Here is an 18,194-nt window from a genome sequence, read left to right on the forward strand (position 1 = left end):
GTTGGTCATCACAAAATGCGAAACTGAAATACCAGGTCCTGACTACTGGTGTGCTGTGTGTACATGCTTGAAGGAAGGACTCACCATAGCTTTCCCTGACTCTCTGGAGTGACTGTGCCTTGATTCACATTAAGTTATGATAGAAAGGCTTGGTGGCTTCTTGAGAAATAAATACAACATTAATGTTGACGATTAACCCAGTTCTACCATGCAAAAAGGTGCAATTTTCCTCTTCATGAAAAATGGAGATCTGCTTTGATCATTTGGAAAGTGTGAAGTAAACTAATGAAGCAACTTCAGTACACAAATTCCAGTGTTCTTGGTAGGTAATTACGCAGCATCATTCCTCGTAGGCCCAGAGGACCTAACTTCAATCTCAAAAAAGAAAGCCACAGAAGAAACTGCAGTTATGTTTGCAATTCATTGAAAGAGCTGAAAGGGGATGGTGTCATGCTTGAAAATGTATCTTTTGTTCTCTTTGGTGATGTGTACAGTTTTTCCACCTCTCTATCAGAGACAGCAGCAGCTCCCCAAACAAGTAGAGAAGCTGGCACACAGATGCTTTCTTGTTTATTAACAAAGTTAAGAGTTTCAAGCAAAGATTCAAGATTTTGATAGAGCAGACTGCAGCGTGTGCAGGAGGCTGTCTGGATGTGCATCATAGAAAATGCAACAGTGGTTATATTCTACTGAAAAGATGTGCACACTGTGGATTCGTCTGGTGAGAAGAAAAGCTTGCTGGGCCGTGCCTGTGTGGGATGTCCTAGGGGTATTTGAGATAGGTGATGAGTTGGGGGCTAAACCTACATTTTGGTTTGCCATAAAAAGTAACGCCCTTGAAAGGGAAAGGTGGATTTTTGATGGAAAAAGTCTAGCAGAGCTGTTCCTCGTGGTGCTGGCATGGAGCTGCGGCTCAGGCAGCCTGTGAGCAGCTTCAGCTTGGTGAGGGATTGCAGTTTGCCAAAATGGCTGAAAACAAAGCCCATCTCTGCCTCGTGTGGCTTAAGTGACTCCTTCAGGAATAGATCTGCTGCATCCGTTCAGGGCAAAAAAGGATGGTAAATCACAATGGTCCCAATTGATTGCTGCGGAAAAAGTTTGTAATGCTTTCCTTCTGTAAGCTAAACAGTTCAACTACTGAAGTAGAACCAAAGTCTGCCAGAAACAAGGAACACGCATACCCATCTGCATTTGAGGACTCTGCTTATTTAAAAACCTTTCAGGAGATACAAAAGTCATTGCTGCTGGGAACCTTGCAGTAGAGTTGTGTGTAACTTCTTTCTGAGCTTTAACAGCTGCATCAAAATAGTGAGAATTAACAGGTGGACATGTTGGCACAGGGAAAAGCCTTGCAGGCTGCTCCTGGCACACACGTCCTCCTGCCTTGTGAAGAGCAGCAGCGTTGGATGAGCTGGGATGAGCAGATGAAGCTGCGCTGGGAGGACCTGTGGCGCTCGGCTGTGCTGGAAGTCGGGCCCAAGGCATGGTGTGATGAGAAGCCTCCAGGAGCCAGTCTGGGATGGAAGAGGTGCCCACGCTGAAATAAATATTGCCCTCACTGAAGCTAGAGAGAAAGCTACCACGGATAGAAATGCAGGCTTAAAGTGTCCTGTAAGGACAGAGGAACAGAGCAAGGAGAGTACGGTTCTGAAAAGGGCAACCTAGCCAAGGATTTTTTTTTATACTTCAATATATGCATCAGCGTGTCTAATTGAAGGAGAAAAGTATTAATTGCGTTCAGAAGTGCCAAGATGTATTTTCAAAAGCATTCAAATGTTTTGATAAGTTCTGGAGCGCTTCAAGGGGTGGCTTGGGGTTTTTTCATAGCTTGACTTGATGTGAAGAGTATCTCTGCAGTGTGAAAGGGAATTGTATCTTGAAAAACATCTAAGCTTACGTTGACTTGACTGTCATTTTCATGCTAATAGGTTATTAGAGGCTGAGTTAAGTTGAAGGCAGGAAACCGTTAGGGTCTAAGGCGTCATAAATATGAATACTGCTGTCTTTTGTCTTCATGCAACTCTGTTTTTATTAAGTAAAAAAAAAACCCAAACACTTTTCTTCTAAAGACCTTACTAAAAAGAACGATTAGTGTGTTAGTTTATTTTTTGATATTTTTTCCATTCTGAAAGGTTCTGCAGTCAGTGATGCCATCTCACCCTCTGCAGACAGGCGAGCTTATTTTGCACCAAGGTTGCTGACACGGATCTGATTGATGGCACCTGTGCTACAGGAGGTCTGGCTGTGCACTGAGCTCCAGACAGCGGGGAAGGCTCTGCCTTGGCAAGCCCCACCAGCAAACCAGTGGGGAAGCTGCGCGTACCTTTTGCGGAAGGTTTAATTTGACCGCCTTGCTTTGCGGTGTCAGGACCCAGCCGTGTCAGTTATGTGACATCTACCATCCACTGTCGCTGGGCAGAGTGGAATTGGAAAGGAGGAAAACGCATCTTTAGAGGCAGCTGAGTCTTACAGAATTAATAGGAAATGAGGTATGGCAATCTGTTCTTTCAGCTGGCAAGCGCAGAGTTTTCAGTTTACTTATGGTCATTAGTGTTTTTCTCTTGCTTCGACATAGGAAAAGCACATGAAGTCTGGGTGGCAGAATAGTTGGGGATGAGGAGGAGCAATGCGCTTGTAATGCTTCGGATCATGATTTCTAGCCTCATCACTGTGCCAAGAATCCACTTGCTGTTAAGCGCTGCATTTTGATAAGATGTTTATGCACAAAGCTGGGAGAGAAGACCGTTTTCTCAAAAAATCAGTGCTCCTTGCTGTCGTCTGCGTCTTGCTGCTCCACCTTTTTCTGGCACAGGCCCGTACAACAGTTTTGATGATGTGACGAGAAAACGTGAAGGGTTTGGAATGATTTGTTCGCTCTGGCTGCTTACAGAAACTTCTCTGTGTCATAGATAATATTCATTAACACCTACAGTACAGTGATTAAGCTAAGTAAGGGTAATTAATAGTTACGTGGGTTTTTGAAGGAGTATGCTGATAAATTCCTCTATGATTTTCCAGTGATAAACTTAATATGAAATCTATGAATAAACAAGCCACAAGCAAACCAAAGTGGATGGGTATTAGCATTGTGCATCCCCAGCCCTTCTGTTGTCTATCCTTCTTGCTCCTTCCCTATTGCAAAGCAAAGGCGGTGGAAGTTGGGATTCTCCATCAAAGGAAGTTCCTTACTCTTTACTCTGATTTCTTTACTCTGTACTGACTACTCTGTCTTCTAGACTTTAGATCTGTAATAATGGATGTTTGTTCATTCTTCTGTAAACAGATCGGGTAGGTGACAAGTAGTCATTTCAGAGTGCAGATCCTCACACTCAACAAAGCTACATGCAAGTGAGACTTTCCAGAAGCAAAATCAATTGGTTAAACTTTGAATATTTCAAAGAAGTTTGGTGCTGCATGTGAACAAAGATTAAAGGTGCTGTAATGTACTTGAGCCATTTTTTTCCAGCTACAAAACCGTATTTGATGGAAAAATAGCATTGCTCAAATATGCAGAAGTAAACAATGCCACCAAAAAAGAAATTAATTACTGAAATGCCTGGTCTCAGTCCTCTAATAATCCAGCTCAGATGCAGAGCTTTGATAGTCTGTGAACTGTTGTAACGTGCCTGGGCTGAGAAGCATTGAAGGAGGAATTGTTTAAAGCTCAACCAGTCTGAAATGCATTCCCAGTTGTCCAAATTAGCTGGTCTTTGGCAGGGTACAGGCAGTGCTAATGCCAGCGCTGCTGCCAGCGTGGCCGTTCTCCCGCAGGGGACCTGCAGCCTGGCAGCGCGGTTCCAAGCCAAACAATATGGATGTCCCTGTCGTGGCAGGAGTGAACCTGCTGCTCCGGTGTTCAGCTCCTACACGGTCTCTGGGGCGGGTTGATGCAGCAGGGGCAGGACCCGTGAGCATCGCTTTGATGCCGCTCTCTTGGGATGAGGCTCCATGATATGGCTGGAGGGATTCCCCTTAGTGCACAGCCAAGCTGATGTGCTGTAAATATGGGACTGCTCCTGTGAAAATCTCAAGGACTTGTTATTTATTATTCTTAAAAGCCCTTTAGGTGGTTTGGGGTTGGTTTTTTTTAAGGACTTTTTTACATTCTTTATTGGTCCTTAAGGGTTGTTAAATATCAGCATCTTTAAGGTAATATGCAGGAAAGAGCCATGAGCTCTTCTGTCCTTGGGCAAATGTACCTCTGTTGTATTTAAAGATCCTTCCCTTTCTGTCTCCACAGTCTATTGCAGTATACCCTGGTTACTGTTTTAGGAGAGCTAGCAGGGCGAATACATTACTGTGGGCTTATATTTTAATTTAAGTACAACAGACGGCCTTGGTCTGCAAATCTCCACTGTCTTTTTATTGTCTTATGTAATGTTAAGTGCTCTTTGTGAACAGTCTTTTCAATGTTTGCTAGAAGGTCTTAGCTGTACAAACTTTTAGTAGTACAATATATTTAAATTCCCTCTTGGAAAAAGGGATTAATTTTATTCCTTGCATTCTACCATAGTCCTTCCAAATTTTTATTGGAGAAATCATAAAATAATTTTACAGGCTTTCCTGAATTTCGATGGGATAACATTTGCTAACCAAATGTACTGGTTTTGGAGCCTTTCCATACTCAGCTCTCTTTGCATACAGCTGTATATATTTTCTCCTATTTTCTCCTTTCAATATTCATTTTATATTTGGCAGCAATGAATTAAATCTTTCCACTCACCTGGCCTCTGTGATTCCTGTCTTTAAATACTTAACTGTCACACTTTGCCATGTCCCTTTGGCTTGCAGGATTCCCAGGGAGCCCAGCAGTGACCAGCAGACATAACTGTATAGCATCTGGAATTAAAAGCAGTCTGAAATGTAAATAAATACATAAGGACAAGATGTGCATAAAACCTGCATGTTTTTATGGTGTTTTTTTGTAGTTTGCTTGTCAGTGCAGCTGTATTCTTCTGAAATGAGTTAACCTGAACATGTAAATGTTGCAAACAACTCTCAGCCGTTAACCATAGCTGATTAAATAGTGCCAAATAGATACCTCAGGCTAGCAGATTTTTTGATGACTGTGGGAAGGTGGCTGCTGCACTTACAAGAATAAGAATTTTATCTGACAGCACAATGTTGAGTTCTGGCTTAATATTATCGCTTAGAAACTCCCGATCTGCGCAGAAAGCAGTCGCCCAGCTGGGCCTTCAGGATCATCTTAACTGATGAAGAAACCAATTCTCCATCCACCAGTTGTGCTGTAAGGAAATCCCTATTCTCATTGTGGAAAAACCTCCCAGTTTTTGTTTCCAGGGGCCCAAATCACAGGGGAGGTTCAGCACAGAAAGTGTCTTGGGCAATTAATAATTTTTCTCATCCCTCTCATCTCTTTTCCTTTTTCATTCAGAAAATGCTACGTTTCTGGCAAAGGCTGATGCCTCTTTTGACACTGATGTTGTCTGACACAGAATTAATGTGTAGTCAGACATGAAAAACAATGCAAGTAGCATTGATTTGTTGTTTTCCAGGTTGGTTAAGTTCCTTCCTATTGAGGAACAGGATTTAAATATAGCTTGGCAGGCTGGAAGGAATAGATAAAACCAGGAGTTCTTGTGCCCACTCATATTAATGGTGAAGCTCCCACTGCTTTCAGGGGATTCTGGATGGGACCCTGATGATGCTTCCAGAAAAAGAGGGAATTTTAGTTTCTCTTTCTTTATGGTAGGTTCTAAATGCAGCACCTGCCATCCACACTCACACTTTGTACGTGGGGCAAAATGCAGCTAAAGATGAGCAGAGGTACTGAACGCAGTCCTATACAAGTAATCACCACTATAGTTATTGGGTGTAACATTTCCTCTGGATGAGACCGGACAATACTCCTGCATTTCTTGTCACACTGTGAAATTTTGCCCATGTGAGCTTTACTGCTTTCCTTTCCTCCAGTGATGTTCCCCAGATGAAATATGTTGGTGATGCGGGAGGGCCAAGGCAACAAGCATCACTAAAACATCAGTGGGATCTCTGTGGCTTAATCCTGACCCCATTTCCTTTACTTTGCTGATTCACGCATGTGGCAAACTGGTTTTGAAAACTCTACCTTTGTCGGAGGCGTGGAGGAGCTTGGCTGAGGATGTGGCTGGTGGTGCCACGGGCTGTGGCAGCGGCTGCTCATCACCGTTCTACATGAGCAGCCGTCTTTGTATCAACACTAGTTCCAGCATTCTGGGGAGGTGAATTGTAGTTTCTGTGGGTGGAAACCTGAAATTTAGTCATCAAAATAACATAGAGCAGACAAAACCTATTGTATTTCCCAACCAAAATGAGAACATTTCACTATGCTAATGGCTGAAGTAAGTTAGATTGCTTTTTCTCCCAGGACTGTTATTTTCTTGCAATGCGAGTCGTAAGCAGGGATAGAATCATACCAAGGATCAAGTTCACAAAAGCTCAGTGAGGTTTTGCAAACTGCTGTTTACAAAGCAAAAGCCAGTGAGGGCAGCTGGCTCCAAGTACTCACATTGCATTTGCCAGTTTGTCTGGCCCTGCTTTTAGTTCAAACTCGTTGTTCGTCCATGATGCCTTAGAAATGAGAAGACACTTCTTGAATTTTGTAAGGTTTTTTTACTAAGTCTTCCGTGTTAAATTTCTGTCTGGGAGGTTTCCAGTTCTCTGTCCTCTAGGGATGTGCACTTCAGGGAGTTGCTGATCTTTATGGTTTCTCAGCTGATCAGAAGGCATATCTGAGTCTTAGATGCGATACCAGACAGTCACAGCATAATATAAACTATGTGTCTGCAATGCTTCGTGTAATCTAATACTTATTGATGAAGTATACTGGGAATGGATTTTTAGTTGCCTACAGCTGTGGGTGCTTTGTAAGATGCTGCCTCGTGCACACCAGTGAAAGGGGCCCTGGTTTTGCTGGTTTGGGCTAGAAACCGTGTGTCATTTAAATTGGTAGGAGTGTGGAGAGTCAGCATGGATGTTACCTGCAGAGTTGCATGAGCTGAGCGATTAAAGCAGTTTCACTGTGTCTCAAAATTGAACGTAAAAAAGTGTCAGTGTCAGAATTTAGCGAAGACCTGAGTTTTCTGTGCAGTGCCTCCCGAAACAAACACCTTATATTTTAATCTTTCATGTGTTTTCCAAAGAATATTGTTACCAAGCTGAATGAGCGAATGGTCTGACTTCTCTCCTCCACCCGCAAGGTGAAAGCTCAGACTTGCGCTGGGTGTAGTGGAGAATTTGCAACACGCTCCCCGTTAACAGCACCACTGTGGTTAGCTGAAACACCGAGGCTCTGTGCTGTGGGGCAGAGGGCTGTGCCGTGGCATTTTAAGCACACGAGTAGCATCACTGAAGGTCTGTGATTCTCAGATGTTTTGAATGTAAAAGTCACCACAGGGATCAGCGAGAACCTTCACTGGGTGGTTCTGCAGGCAGCCCATGTTAGTGGGAAGGAGGGGTCTCAAGAGGAGAATCGCTTTGTCCCTAACATGCTTTAGATTTAAAAACTGTAAACTTGACACTTCCAGAGTTTCATTTTTTCTGCTTCATTTGAAGTGAGAAATCCATTTCTGCCATGTAACCTGGCTACACATTTCCTCCTAGGGACACAGATCAGTTGTGTGAACGTGATGGGGCTCAGGTGTGGATGGGAGCAGGAGAAGCAAGGCTGAGTCTTACTGATCTGTTGCATCTGGTGGTGCTGATTGGAGAAGGGGTGGGGAGCACCTTCAGGCCTGATAAATCCAGGCTCCCTCCAGTTGCTGCCTTGCTGTTCCTCTCTGTAGTCATACAGAGTCAGTAGGGAAGAGGCTTGGGAATGACAATCAAGAGGCAAAGCACCAGCCAGAGGTGGGTGTCTCAGGTGAGCAAGCTCCAGGGCGTTACGGTGGCAGTGGCCAGACAATTCACGTGGTCTGATGACCTAGCAGCAGGGGTTGTATCCCGCTGTGGAGGACACTACCTGGTCTGCTCTTGGGAGAGAGCGGGTTGGCCAGCTGAGATGTTTCTGCTGAGCTTCCTAGTGCTGTGAGATGGCTCTGCTGAGCTTCCTAGGCTTGGAGAGGAGTTGGGAGAGTTGGCCGATGCTTGCCAAGCAGTGACATAGCCTTTCTGTGCTGGCTGCTGTCTCAGGAGCGTGTCTGAACGACCTTGTCGGGTGTGTGGTCTGAGTGCGGGCCTCAGTCCCCGCTGAGGGCTGGTGCTCCCTCAGAGCGTGTGGCAGGGGAGGGTTGAGTGTGTGCTGGTGCCATGGCCCAGGGGACAGACTGAATGTCAGGCTCCTTACAGCGGCAGAGGAAAACAGAAGTGGGGTGCGTGTGCTGGAAGGTGTCATTCCTGTTCCTCCTCAAATAGGAAAACAAAATAAGCCTCCGGCAGGTTCATGTTGGGTGATGGATGCTTCCAGCTGCTGGAGGAGCAGCTCTGTCCCTGGGCTGTGCTCCTCTGCTCTCATCAGCTAGGTGAGGCAGAGCCTGGCTCATGCTTGGCAGGGGCACATCCAAGTGCGAGCAAAGTACTTCAAGAAGTAATTCTGACTTGCAACGTGGGATTTCTTTTCCCCCAGGTCAGTAAAGAAGTGCTTCTGCAGCAGGGATGCTTTGTTCTCTCCTGAATGTGATTTTGGATAACTACCATCCAGAGCCTTCTAAGAGCCTACAGGGATCTTTGCGGCAGTATCAGCCCTGTGCTGGACATACCCTTCTGACCCTCCTGCTTGCACTGACCTAACTTCCCTAACAATATACAACTTCCCGAACAATTAGCTTTGCTGAGGTTTATTGTTTGCAGTGGAGCATCCATCACTCTGCTTGTCCATGTGACTGTGAGATGACTTGGGAAAAACTGAAAGGGACCCTTCAGCAGCAAACAAGTTAAGGAATATTTTAAAGCCTTCATTCTGAGGTGCCCTTTGGTGCAGAAGGGAGGCTGCAGAAGTCCTGAATTTGGTTGTTCAGGTTGGAGTATAGGACTTTGGTGATTTTCCCCCACTCTGTTTTCATTGCTTGGCTGTAGGCTGTCTAGCTCAGAAAGGGATTATTTTATCAAGTCACTTGTCTTGCTAATTTGCTCGAAATGTTTGCTGGTTCCAGATGTGCCACTAATTTTAACACTATGTCAGTATAAGGTGGCAGCGGGGATGCCGTATATTGTGTTTTGTTAGTCAGGGGATAACGTAGTCCAGAGCTTTCACTGAACTTCTTGGGTGTGTGGAAGTTCAGGTGTTCAGACAAGTGCTGGAAATGCCCAATTTAAATTCTTCTCCAGCTACTGGAATAAAGAAGATAAAACATAAATAAACGTAAATTACGTTCTGCCTTCTTTGCAGATTTCTCTCCCCAGCTCATGTAGAGGAAAAACGTGTGTTGTAAATCCCATGTGAATGGCTTTACGCTGGCAGTTCATGTGGCTGCGTTAAAAGGGATGCTCGTGGCTGTATTTCAAACTTGCACCTTTTATTTTACATGCGCAAGTGTGCTCTTGGGTGCGACTAGGGGAGAGGATGAGCAGTTTGTCTAGGTGATACGCTCTGCAAGCCCAGATAAGAATATTAGATCATGACCTAGGGAAAAGGAAAAAAAAAAGGGAAAAAACCCACCTTAAATCAGGGGCCGTTTTTCCCGTCAGATAACATGGTACAGTGCTCAGCACACCTGGGGATGGAGACCCATCTCCCTGCAAGCACTGAAATTAAAAAATGCTGGTGCTGGGGGGGGGGGGGGGGGGCGGGGCGGATAAAAGAGACACTGAGGTCTTTTGGGGTTTTTAGGTGACTGGTTTCTGAGGCTGGCTGCTTAACTTCCCTGTTCTGCTCTGAAAGGGAGGAGGGAGCAGCTATGTCAGTGTTACCACTTCCCATCGTACCTGCTCTGCTTTGTGGCTGATGCTTGTTAGCTGAATCAGTGGGGGAAAAAATACCCTTGGTGGTTTTTGTGGTCACCAAGTTTTGTGTTTCAAGAATAAATCGGGAAGCATCTCATCATCTTTCTACCATGGAGGTGCTGAATCTGCACGTGGAGTGTAGAAAAGGGACTTTTTGACCAGGCTCTGTGCTGATGCTGACTTGTTTATTAAGCACAGAGTAGCTATACTTGCCAGCTGAGCACAGCACGAAGGAAGCAAAACCCCTGCAAATCTGGTATTACAACATTAACTGCAGAAAAGTGGTTTTTAGACTGATAATAGTGAGATGGCATTGTGATATGTGCAGAGCACTGTGAAACCAAGAAGGTAACGGTGATTTTCATTAATTCCGTCTCTTTAGGGATCTCTCTGTTTGACGACTTCTGTGGTTTCTGCAAAATTCCTCTGTTGAAAAGAATTTGGCTGAAGAGCAGGAGCAGTGGATAGGCTGTAGGCTTGGCTTAGGCTTTCTAGGTTATAGGCATTCACTAAATTTAGTGTTCTGCATTTGTGGGTGGTATCAGTTATATTCTGTCTCTTTAGAGTCATCCTATGAGTAATTTCAGAGGGATGATGAGACAGAGAACAAATCAGTTGAAAAAGCTAATTTACAGGGGGGACTTCTGGCAGTCTCATTCCCTGCTCTTGGATTCATGGGATTCTTCATTTCTGGGAAGTTTAGGTTTTCCACTGAAAATAATATGCTATGGATGAACTTGAGGATGGTGGGAGGAAGCAGTCACTCCAGCTTTCTCTTGTTTCAGTAAGAAATATTGACTAAAAGCTGGTTTAGATTGAACAATCAATTAATACCCCTCAGCGTGTACACACACTGAATTAATTTGATAATCCCTTGTGTAAAGTCAGTGGAAAGAAGAATATTTTTTGTTAGTTTACAACAGGAAGAAAGAATATCCGCCAAAGGTAAATGTCACCATATTGATCAAAATTCACAACAGCACCTCCAAAACTTTGAGCCATTGCTGGAAGACTGGCTGGATTTTCAGAAGAGAGATGCCAGTACGCTTTTTTTTCCCTTTCCCCCTTTCTTTTCCTCCTTTTATTTTAAAGGTAGCATCTTTCACAATTAATTGCATCACAAAACTTTTCAAGGTGTGGGGGTTTTTTTGTGGGTTTTGTTGTTGTTGTTGCTTGCTTTTTTTTTTTTTTTTTTTGGTGCTGTTAGTGCTGAGTAGTTGGTGCTTGACTGATCGTTCCTGGTGAAATCCTGCCTTAAGCTGGCTGCTGGTGGGGCAAGGCTGGGGTACGGAGCTAAGGAAGGGTTCGTTCTGTGCCGTAATGGAGCTAATGGCATTATTCTCAGGACAGCTGTGGGTACATCTGGTGTTAAACTACCGTTATTTAAACTTTATGATGCGAGAGACTGCCAACTCTCCCACTTGCAGCATATAAATTATGTCAATTGCTCATGCACTTTTTTTAACCCTGATTTCTCTTGAATTATGGATGATAGACAGGGCCAGAATTTGCTTTTAGTGTTCCCTTGTGACCGTGTGTGTGCTGAGTGCACTGAGCAGTCATAATCTCAGTGTGTGCAGTCAGGGGATGCATAATATAATTTGGGCTGTGACCATATAGCTTGTATCCTAACCATTAAGGGAGTTACAGCATCTGAGACTCGCAGCTATTTTGGGACAGGGTGGATGCTTTGATGCCAGGTTTGTACAAAAAAAAAAACAAAAAAGAAAACACCACTGAGGCTGGAAGGGTTCATAGCTGTGAACTCCATGTCCCAGATGGGTTTATGAAAGCCAGCGTGATGTCCCCTTTCAAGAGAGCCCTTCATTGTGGAGATCAGAGACTGGCTTTCAGGCTTCATTGTGGGGAGGAATAATAGCTCCTGTTTTTAATGAAAATATTATGATTGGCTTGCTTTGAAGTTTTCAAGCCCGTATGCATGGTGGTGCAGTGCATTCATCAAGCCATGCGCTCAGTTGACTGAATACTCTTCGGTGGGTCAGGAGCAGGTTTGACAGGTGCAGACTGAAGTCGTACACCCCAACGCTGGTGGGGATCCAGGTGAAGCTGCTGGTGTTGCTGTGATTTTGACTACTTTTGCTGCTTCTCAGAAAGGAAGACCTTTTAAAAGATGTTGGTGCCGTGCACCGATCTTGTGGTGCTTTTGCCGAAGTGAGTCAAGGCATTGCTGCTTTTAAGATAACTTCCACAGCTTTTATTGAATAATGTGTGTTTTAAGGTCTACTAGCGGTGTGTTTGTAAATTATGTAGAACAGCTACAGACAGTGTGTCTGCACTCCTGTTGTTGCATTTGGATTCTACATAAAATTTAAGACTTTTTTTTTTATGCTTAAATATGAAGAAGGCTTCACTCCCTAGCATATATTGATTTTACAAGCATTAGCTCTTTAATCAAACAGCCCTCAAGTTTTGCACTTCATTAACTGATCTTTAGGAGTAAAGTGCAAACTATTTGCGCTGGGTGAAGTCTGAACTTGCTGGTAGCACTTGAAATGCCCAGTACTAGAGGATTTTAGACAAAAGTTGTTCTTGGAGTGGAGACAGCAGAGGTTAGAGCTATGGAAATGACTGGGTTGAAGAAATTAGTATGGTCAGGTGTCGTGGCAAGTATTGCTTAAGGGGAAAACCCACAACATTTGGTAGAAAAAGTCTTTCAGGGCTGTGGAGTTGTATGAAAGTGAACCATAGTTTGGCTCAGAGGAGATGGGGATGGGACGAAAAATCCTTTTATGTGGCTGGATGAATCCCCCTGCAGGTTCCGTTGCAGAAGGAGGTGCTGCCGCGGCAGCTCGGGCGACAGGACTGGCCTGCAGAAGCCAGCAGGAGCCCAGGCTGGGTGCTGCTGCCTCCCCTGCCTGCCCAGCCCTGCCTGCACATTGCTGCACGCCTGGCTGTCGGCTGCACTTCGGCTGGTTGTATTTATAATACCAAGGGTAAACTGTTTGCACGCATAATTATGAGGGCTTATTAATACTAAGCATTGTATAACAAACACATTTGCAAATAATGACTTCATAATGGTGCCTAAATCATTGCTTTAAAAGTGGCTAGAACATTACCTTATTAATGTTTTTTTTTAAAGTATGCCATCAAAGCTTTATTTTCTTTTATATTTTCTTTATTTTTCTGTTTTCTTATTTTTCTTTCTATACTGCTGTTTTGGACATTCAGGCATATCCAGGCAGTCACCAGTGAGATATATTAGCTAAAAATACTCTGGAAGCACTTCCAAAATGTTGAGCTGTGTCTCTTCACAGCCTGCAGTCTGTCACTTACCCGCATACATGTAAAATACTGTGATACGAGGTGCATTTAATGGGTGCAGCTCATTAAAAGAGTACAGAGCGGTGCCTGCTCTGCACTGCCAAGAGCCACTCGGTCCCCAAGACGCTTTGCAAGCGCAGACCTCTCCGAAGGAAACCACTTAATCCTTGGGTGAGCAAATATGATGATAATGTTCTGTGCTTTGTTGTGTACTATGATCTAATTGAGATTTAATGCATTCTGCCTTGTCCGTGGCGTGGACTCCCTTTGGACCGTGCAGTACAAAGCTCGGTGTTAGCAGCTTCCTTTGCTCTATCCCAATTTATGCCTTCAAAGACGTTAAGGTGCTTATTTAGTTGGAGTGCGTGGAATAGTTGTGCCGGGAAAGATGCACAAGAAGGGAAGAAACAAGATCTTTGCTTTTCCTTTCAAAATACAGTATTTGTTTTAAGCGAGAGTATTGACTTACAAGTCTTTCATTGTCCCACCCCTCTGTTTAATAACTGTGTATTTGCTACTAATTGTACTAAATGCATCTGCACCTCACACGATGGCATCTAATCCCACAGCAACATTTCAGTATAAAATCAATTTAAATTGCCAGCACAAATGTGCAGAACAAATCCAGCGGGAGAAAATCTCAACCAGCTTTTGCAGCCTGGTGGCTCTGGCAGGGGTGGCCCTTTAAGTGGGTTTGAGCCCACAAAGATGCTTGTGCTGGCTTGGGGAGTTGTCGCCCTTTTGTTGCTAACTAGGTACATACTTTGGGTTTCCATGTTACAAAATGAGAAAAATCGTCTCTCTCCTTGCACCTAAACTCTGTTCCTGGGAATCTGAGCTCTGTTTCTAATGGAGAGGCATTTACACAGGAAAAGATCTTGTAATTTTTAATTTTTTGTGCATTTTATCCACTTAAGTGGGTGCTGTTGAGACAGTTAGGACTTTAGTAGTGAACTTCTGGGAAACTTGGTTTTGGTTCAGGATCTCTCCTGCCATCATACACAGAGAGCAGTTTCTTTTTTTTTTTACTCATTTTCCCTTTTTTCCCCGCCCCCCCCCCCCCCCCCCCCCCCTTCCCAGCTGGTCAGTCACTCCATTTCACGGTGAGACCCGAGGGTTTTCTTTTCATTGACAGTTTCAGACCTTTTTTCTCCTGAAATGGGTACCGTGCATGTTCTTCCACCTGAGTAACCTGGAGGCAGCCATTTAGTGCCTGCAAGTCGTGTTGGAGTCAGTAAATCACCCTTTGGGATTCCTGTGGAGACCTACTCTGCAAATGCAACTCCCATTGGCGTTGGTCAGGATTATGAATGGGAATAGTTGGCAGCTCTGGTTTGTACTTCAGCTAGAGACAAGTATTTCCATTGAGAAGTACAGGTTTTTAAGTCAAAGCTGTGCTACATTATTTAGCGTGGAAAATTTTCAAATAAAATAAGACCTTTTTTTAAAAAAAACAACATTTGCTGTATCTGTTGGACAACCCCAGCTTGTAGCAGCTATGAAGTTGTTTAAATCTCCCCATGCTGGGTGTTAATGGGAATGGGAGCAGTTGAACACATGCGCATCAATAGGAGACTCGGAAGCATAAAAATTGAGTTCTCTCCTGCCTTTTCCTTTCCTATAGAGAAAATAGGCTCCATTAGTACAGAAAGCTTTGGCGAGATGGTATTTGCAGTCCAAGGGTGGAAAGCAGCTGCCATCCCCAGTGTGTTGTTCAGCAGAGAACTTCACTTTTCACTGCTGCCGGTAATCCTGTTTACCACAAGCACAAAATACCAGCTGGATTTTGCCTGCTGGGTACGTTCTCCCATTACGAATGGGCTGGAATAATTTCGTGCTGCAGTTGATCTGATGGAGCCACGCGTGGGGAAGACGAGGGCGTGAGGAGCGCTGCATTGTCTGCCCGTGGCTGGGGGCTGTCAGCAGCTGTGGGCGCAGACGGCCCTTTGTGAGCCGTGGTGCGATGTGAGGAGCCAGGCTGGGGGTGAATGAACGAATTTTTGTCTCTAAAGCAAACGTTTTTGAAAGGGAACTTTTCCCCAGGCCATTCCAGCTATCCCTCGCTCGCCCTTCACGCGTTTCCTTTGCAAACCGTCATCTCCCGTATCGAAATGCCGAATGGCAAAATACTCCAGCAGACCTAGGTGCACGCCAGGCTCATGGGGAGGTGGTGGTGCCAGTTTCTTCTCTGCTGATGAACTCATCCTTTGAGCCCTGTATGTGTAGGGAAAAGGGCTGTGTCCTTCACATGGGATGTTCCTACTTACCTCCCTTTACTCCGATGTAATCCAGTATAGTGACTCTCACTTATTGTTTCCTTTCTGGTCAGTGGTCCAAAGCAACCAGGGAAAACACCACCCCTCTTGCATTTCTTTTGATATGGTTCATGGTTGCATCTTTCCCACCAAACTGCCAGAGAGATGCATGTGCTAATCCAAAGGAGCCAGTCGTAATGACAGAACTGGGAAGACAGACTGCGGAGTTTCTTGTGTTGTCCCTCAGTTTTAGAATGAGTAGTTTTACTTAGTGTGGTTTTTTTTTTTTTTTTCCTAAGGCACAAGGGAATGGGTTTGAACTCTAAGGTGATGGAAAAGCCTAATTCCAGCCTCCACTTTGAAATACTGCACCTGCCTGCTCCATGCTGGGCGCCCTTCCTATAGTGTCTCGGCTTTAAACTGGTGGCGCGGGTTTTCTGGGGCTTTCATGACACTCGTCTAACCTACATTCAGATGTGACCACTGCCTTAGCCTTGTGGGTGTCTGTGCAAACCTTGTGCTCCTCTGTTTGTACAGTCGTGCCATATCTGTGTGGATCAGCTTAACATGTGAAATGTGCCCTGCACCACAATGCTTTTTATTCCATTCCCTTTCTTAAAAGAATCAAAAGCCCCATAATGCTGCTTTTGCCCGGCATACTCTGATGTTGATGACTGATGATTGCGGCTTATTCCTGCTTTTTATCCCAAGCTTTTCCTTTTCTGCTATTAAATATGACCCTCTTGTTTTCATTTGGTGCCTTTGTATTCAAAGGGAAGCAATGTTTTGTTGATTTTTATCAGTTGTTGCTTGTTTTTATTCCTTGTACAGAGCCCTTTCAAAGGGAAGGTAGTGAATACAAGCGCTCTTAAATCTCCCCTTTCAGTTTCAGCTCTCCGCATACTTCCCTGGCATGAACGAATGAGTCCTCCTGCACCCTAGGTGCAGGCTGCTGCCTTTGTTTAGCAGCAAGATAAGTCCTGGACTTTGCATGGCTGTTGACTGGCACTGGTGCCATGCAAGGGGATAGAGCCCGTTGTGGGTGACTCCAGGGCTCTGCCCTGCTGGACGTTTTCCTGAACCAGATGCCCAGCTGCGCAAATGAAGAAAATTCACATTAAATTAAAAATGTTTGAGACAAAAATACACCCACTGCAGAAACCCTTATTTGTTACTGATTTTTATCTATTTTCACCTTTTCTGGATTTTTCTTTTTACGTTGTGAATCTCAACTGGAGAAACTGGTGATATTCCTAAGAATACCAAAAAAAAAAGGCAGCTAATGTTAGCTAATGCTTCATTTCTGCACTGATACCCTCCGAGCTAGTTTTAACAGTATGTGAAGTTTAAAGGCTTTTCACTTTCAAAAGAGCTTTTTAGTAGGTTTTTCATTTTATTGCGTTATCCTTTCAATAGCCTGTAACTCTTCCATCAGGTAAATGCACGTTAAAATGCTTCCTTCCGCACAGAGCAAACACGGAGGGAGTAAAAGGTTTGTAATGCAGTGGAAATGGCATTAATACTTCCATTCCCCTTTGTAGAAGAAGCAAGGGGAGAAGTAACTGCTGGAGGGTAAGTGGGGATAAAAAAGATGCCTTTGTTTAATTTAGGAGTTTAAGATCTTGATGCGTATGCCCGGTGCAGTGGCAGGGGTGATGTGGCAGGACTGGCAAAGGAGGGGGGATGTGTGCTGGGAGTATCTACCCCAGGAGCAGAAAGAGATCTTGAAGTATGATATTCAAGAGCAGGATTGTTAGTCAAAGTGCCTTAAGAAAGAGACAAATCTTCAGTCACAGTCTGGGTAATTTCATTTATTGATGGAAAAAGAAAATCCTCAGGAAGGGGGCGAGAAATAGATGTGCCCTGCGGACAGAGGTGTTACCTACAGCCTCCTGGGTCTGGGGTGCGTTTGCTGATAGAGACCGAAATGCCAAGGTGTTGTCCTGTATGAGATGAAGGTTTCTGTGCATTGACGTGGTCCTCAGACAGAGCAGGCAGTGAAACAAAATGGTGTGCCTGCAGAGTACGGGAGTGCTGGAGTATAGTGGTGTCCTGGAGTTACGCAATGGATAGAAGATTAAACCAGAGGAGAACTGCAAAATTAGCATAAGGCGCAGAAGAACTGGATACGATTGCTTAGAAATGATATTTCTCCTTATTTCATAGTCTTGGAAAATAACTTCATTAAGGATAACAGAGAGTGGGAAAGTGGAATGCAAATGGTTATTGATTGATGTCGTGCTGTGGCGATGTTTCAGACTGGCTTCAAGCTCACGGAGTGTTTACTGCTCCCTCACGCTGACCAGTACTGAATTAAAGCTTGAAGGTGCTGCGGTCTCTTGTACTAGAGCCCAGGGAGTTGCTGAGGCACACCTACAGTCGAGGAATTTGGGGGGTATGTCATATTTTTTTGTATGGTTTGGTGATATTGAAATTAAAGCTGGCTCACTCTGCCTGGCAGCGCCCACATCAGAATATGGTTTTTACTCACTCCATGTGTTCTCTTAGTCAATGATCTGAGAACATCCTCAATCCGCTGCTAACACGAGTTTGTTCAGCCTTTGAGTGGCTGAGCAGTTCACCATCGTTGGGCAGCACTGTGTTCATTTGAGAGTTATTTGCAGTCTCAATGAGATTTGTACGTTTGCCTTTGTGACTGTCCTGCTGGCAGATGTTGGTTTTGTTTTGATTTGCTATCGTTTTAAATCCGACATACTTTGTTCCTGACAGAGTTTTTAGGAACCTTGTCTGAGAAGCATTGCAGAATGCATATAA

The 18,194-nt window shown here is 44.4% G+C and overlaps 1 protein-coding gene across 4 annotated transcripts in view; it reads left to right on the top strand.

Moving 5' to 3' along the window:
• FSTL4 (follistatin like 4) overlaps positions 1–18,194 on the top strand; it is a 227,406-nt gene that overhangs the window by 38,654 nt on the left and 170,558 nt on the right. The window contains exon 4 of one of the 4 annotated variants that reach the window (XM_086470996.1): positions 272–277. The exons of 2 other annotated variants lie outside the window; for them this stretch is intronic. In XM_086470996.1, the coding sequence (XP_086327122.1) occupies positions 272–277 (6 nt within the window). Of the gene's footprint in view, positions 1–271; positions 278–14,081; positions 14,156–18,194 lie in introns of all 4 variants that reach the window. One more of the 4 variants, XM_086470993.1, reaches the window with a different exon arrangement.

This window comes from Leptosomus discolor, chromosome 10, assembly GCF_034619465.1.
Source record: "Leptosomus discolor isolate bLepDis1 chromosome 10, bLepDis1.hap2, whole genome shotgun sequence".
In the NCBI taxonomy this organism is placed as follows: Eukaryota; Metazoa; Chordata; class Aves; order Leptosomiformes; family Leptosomidae; genus Leptosomus; species Leptosomus discolor.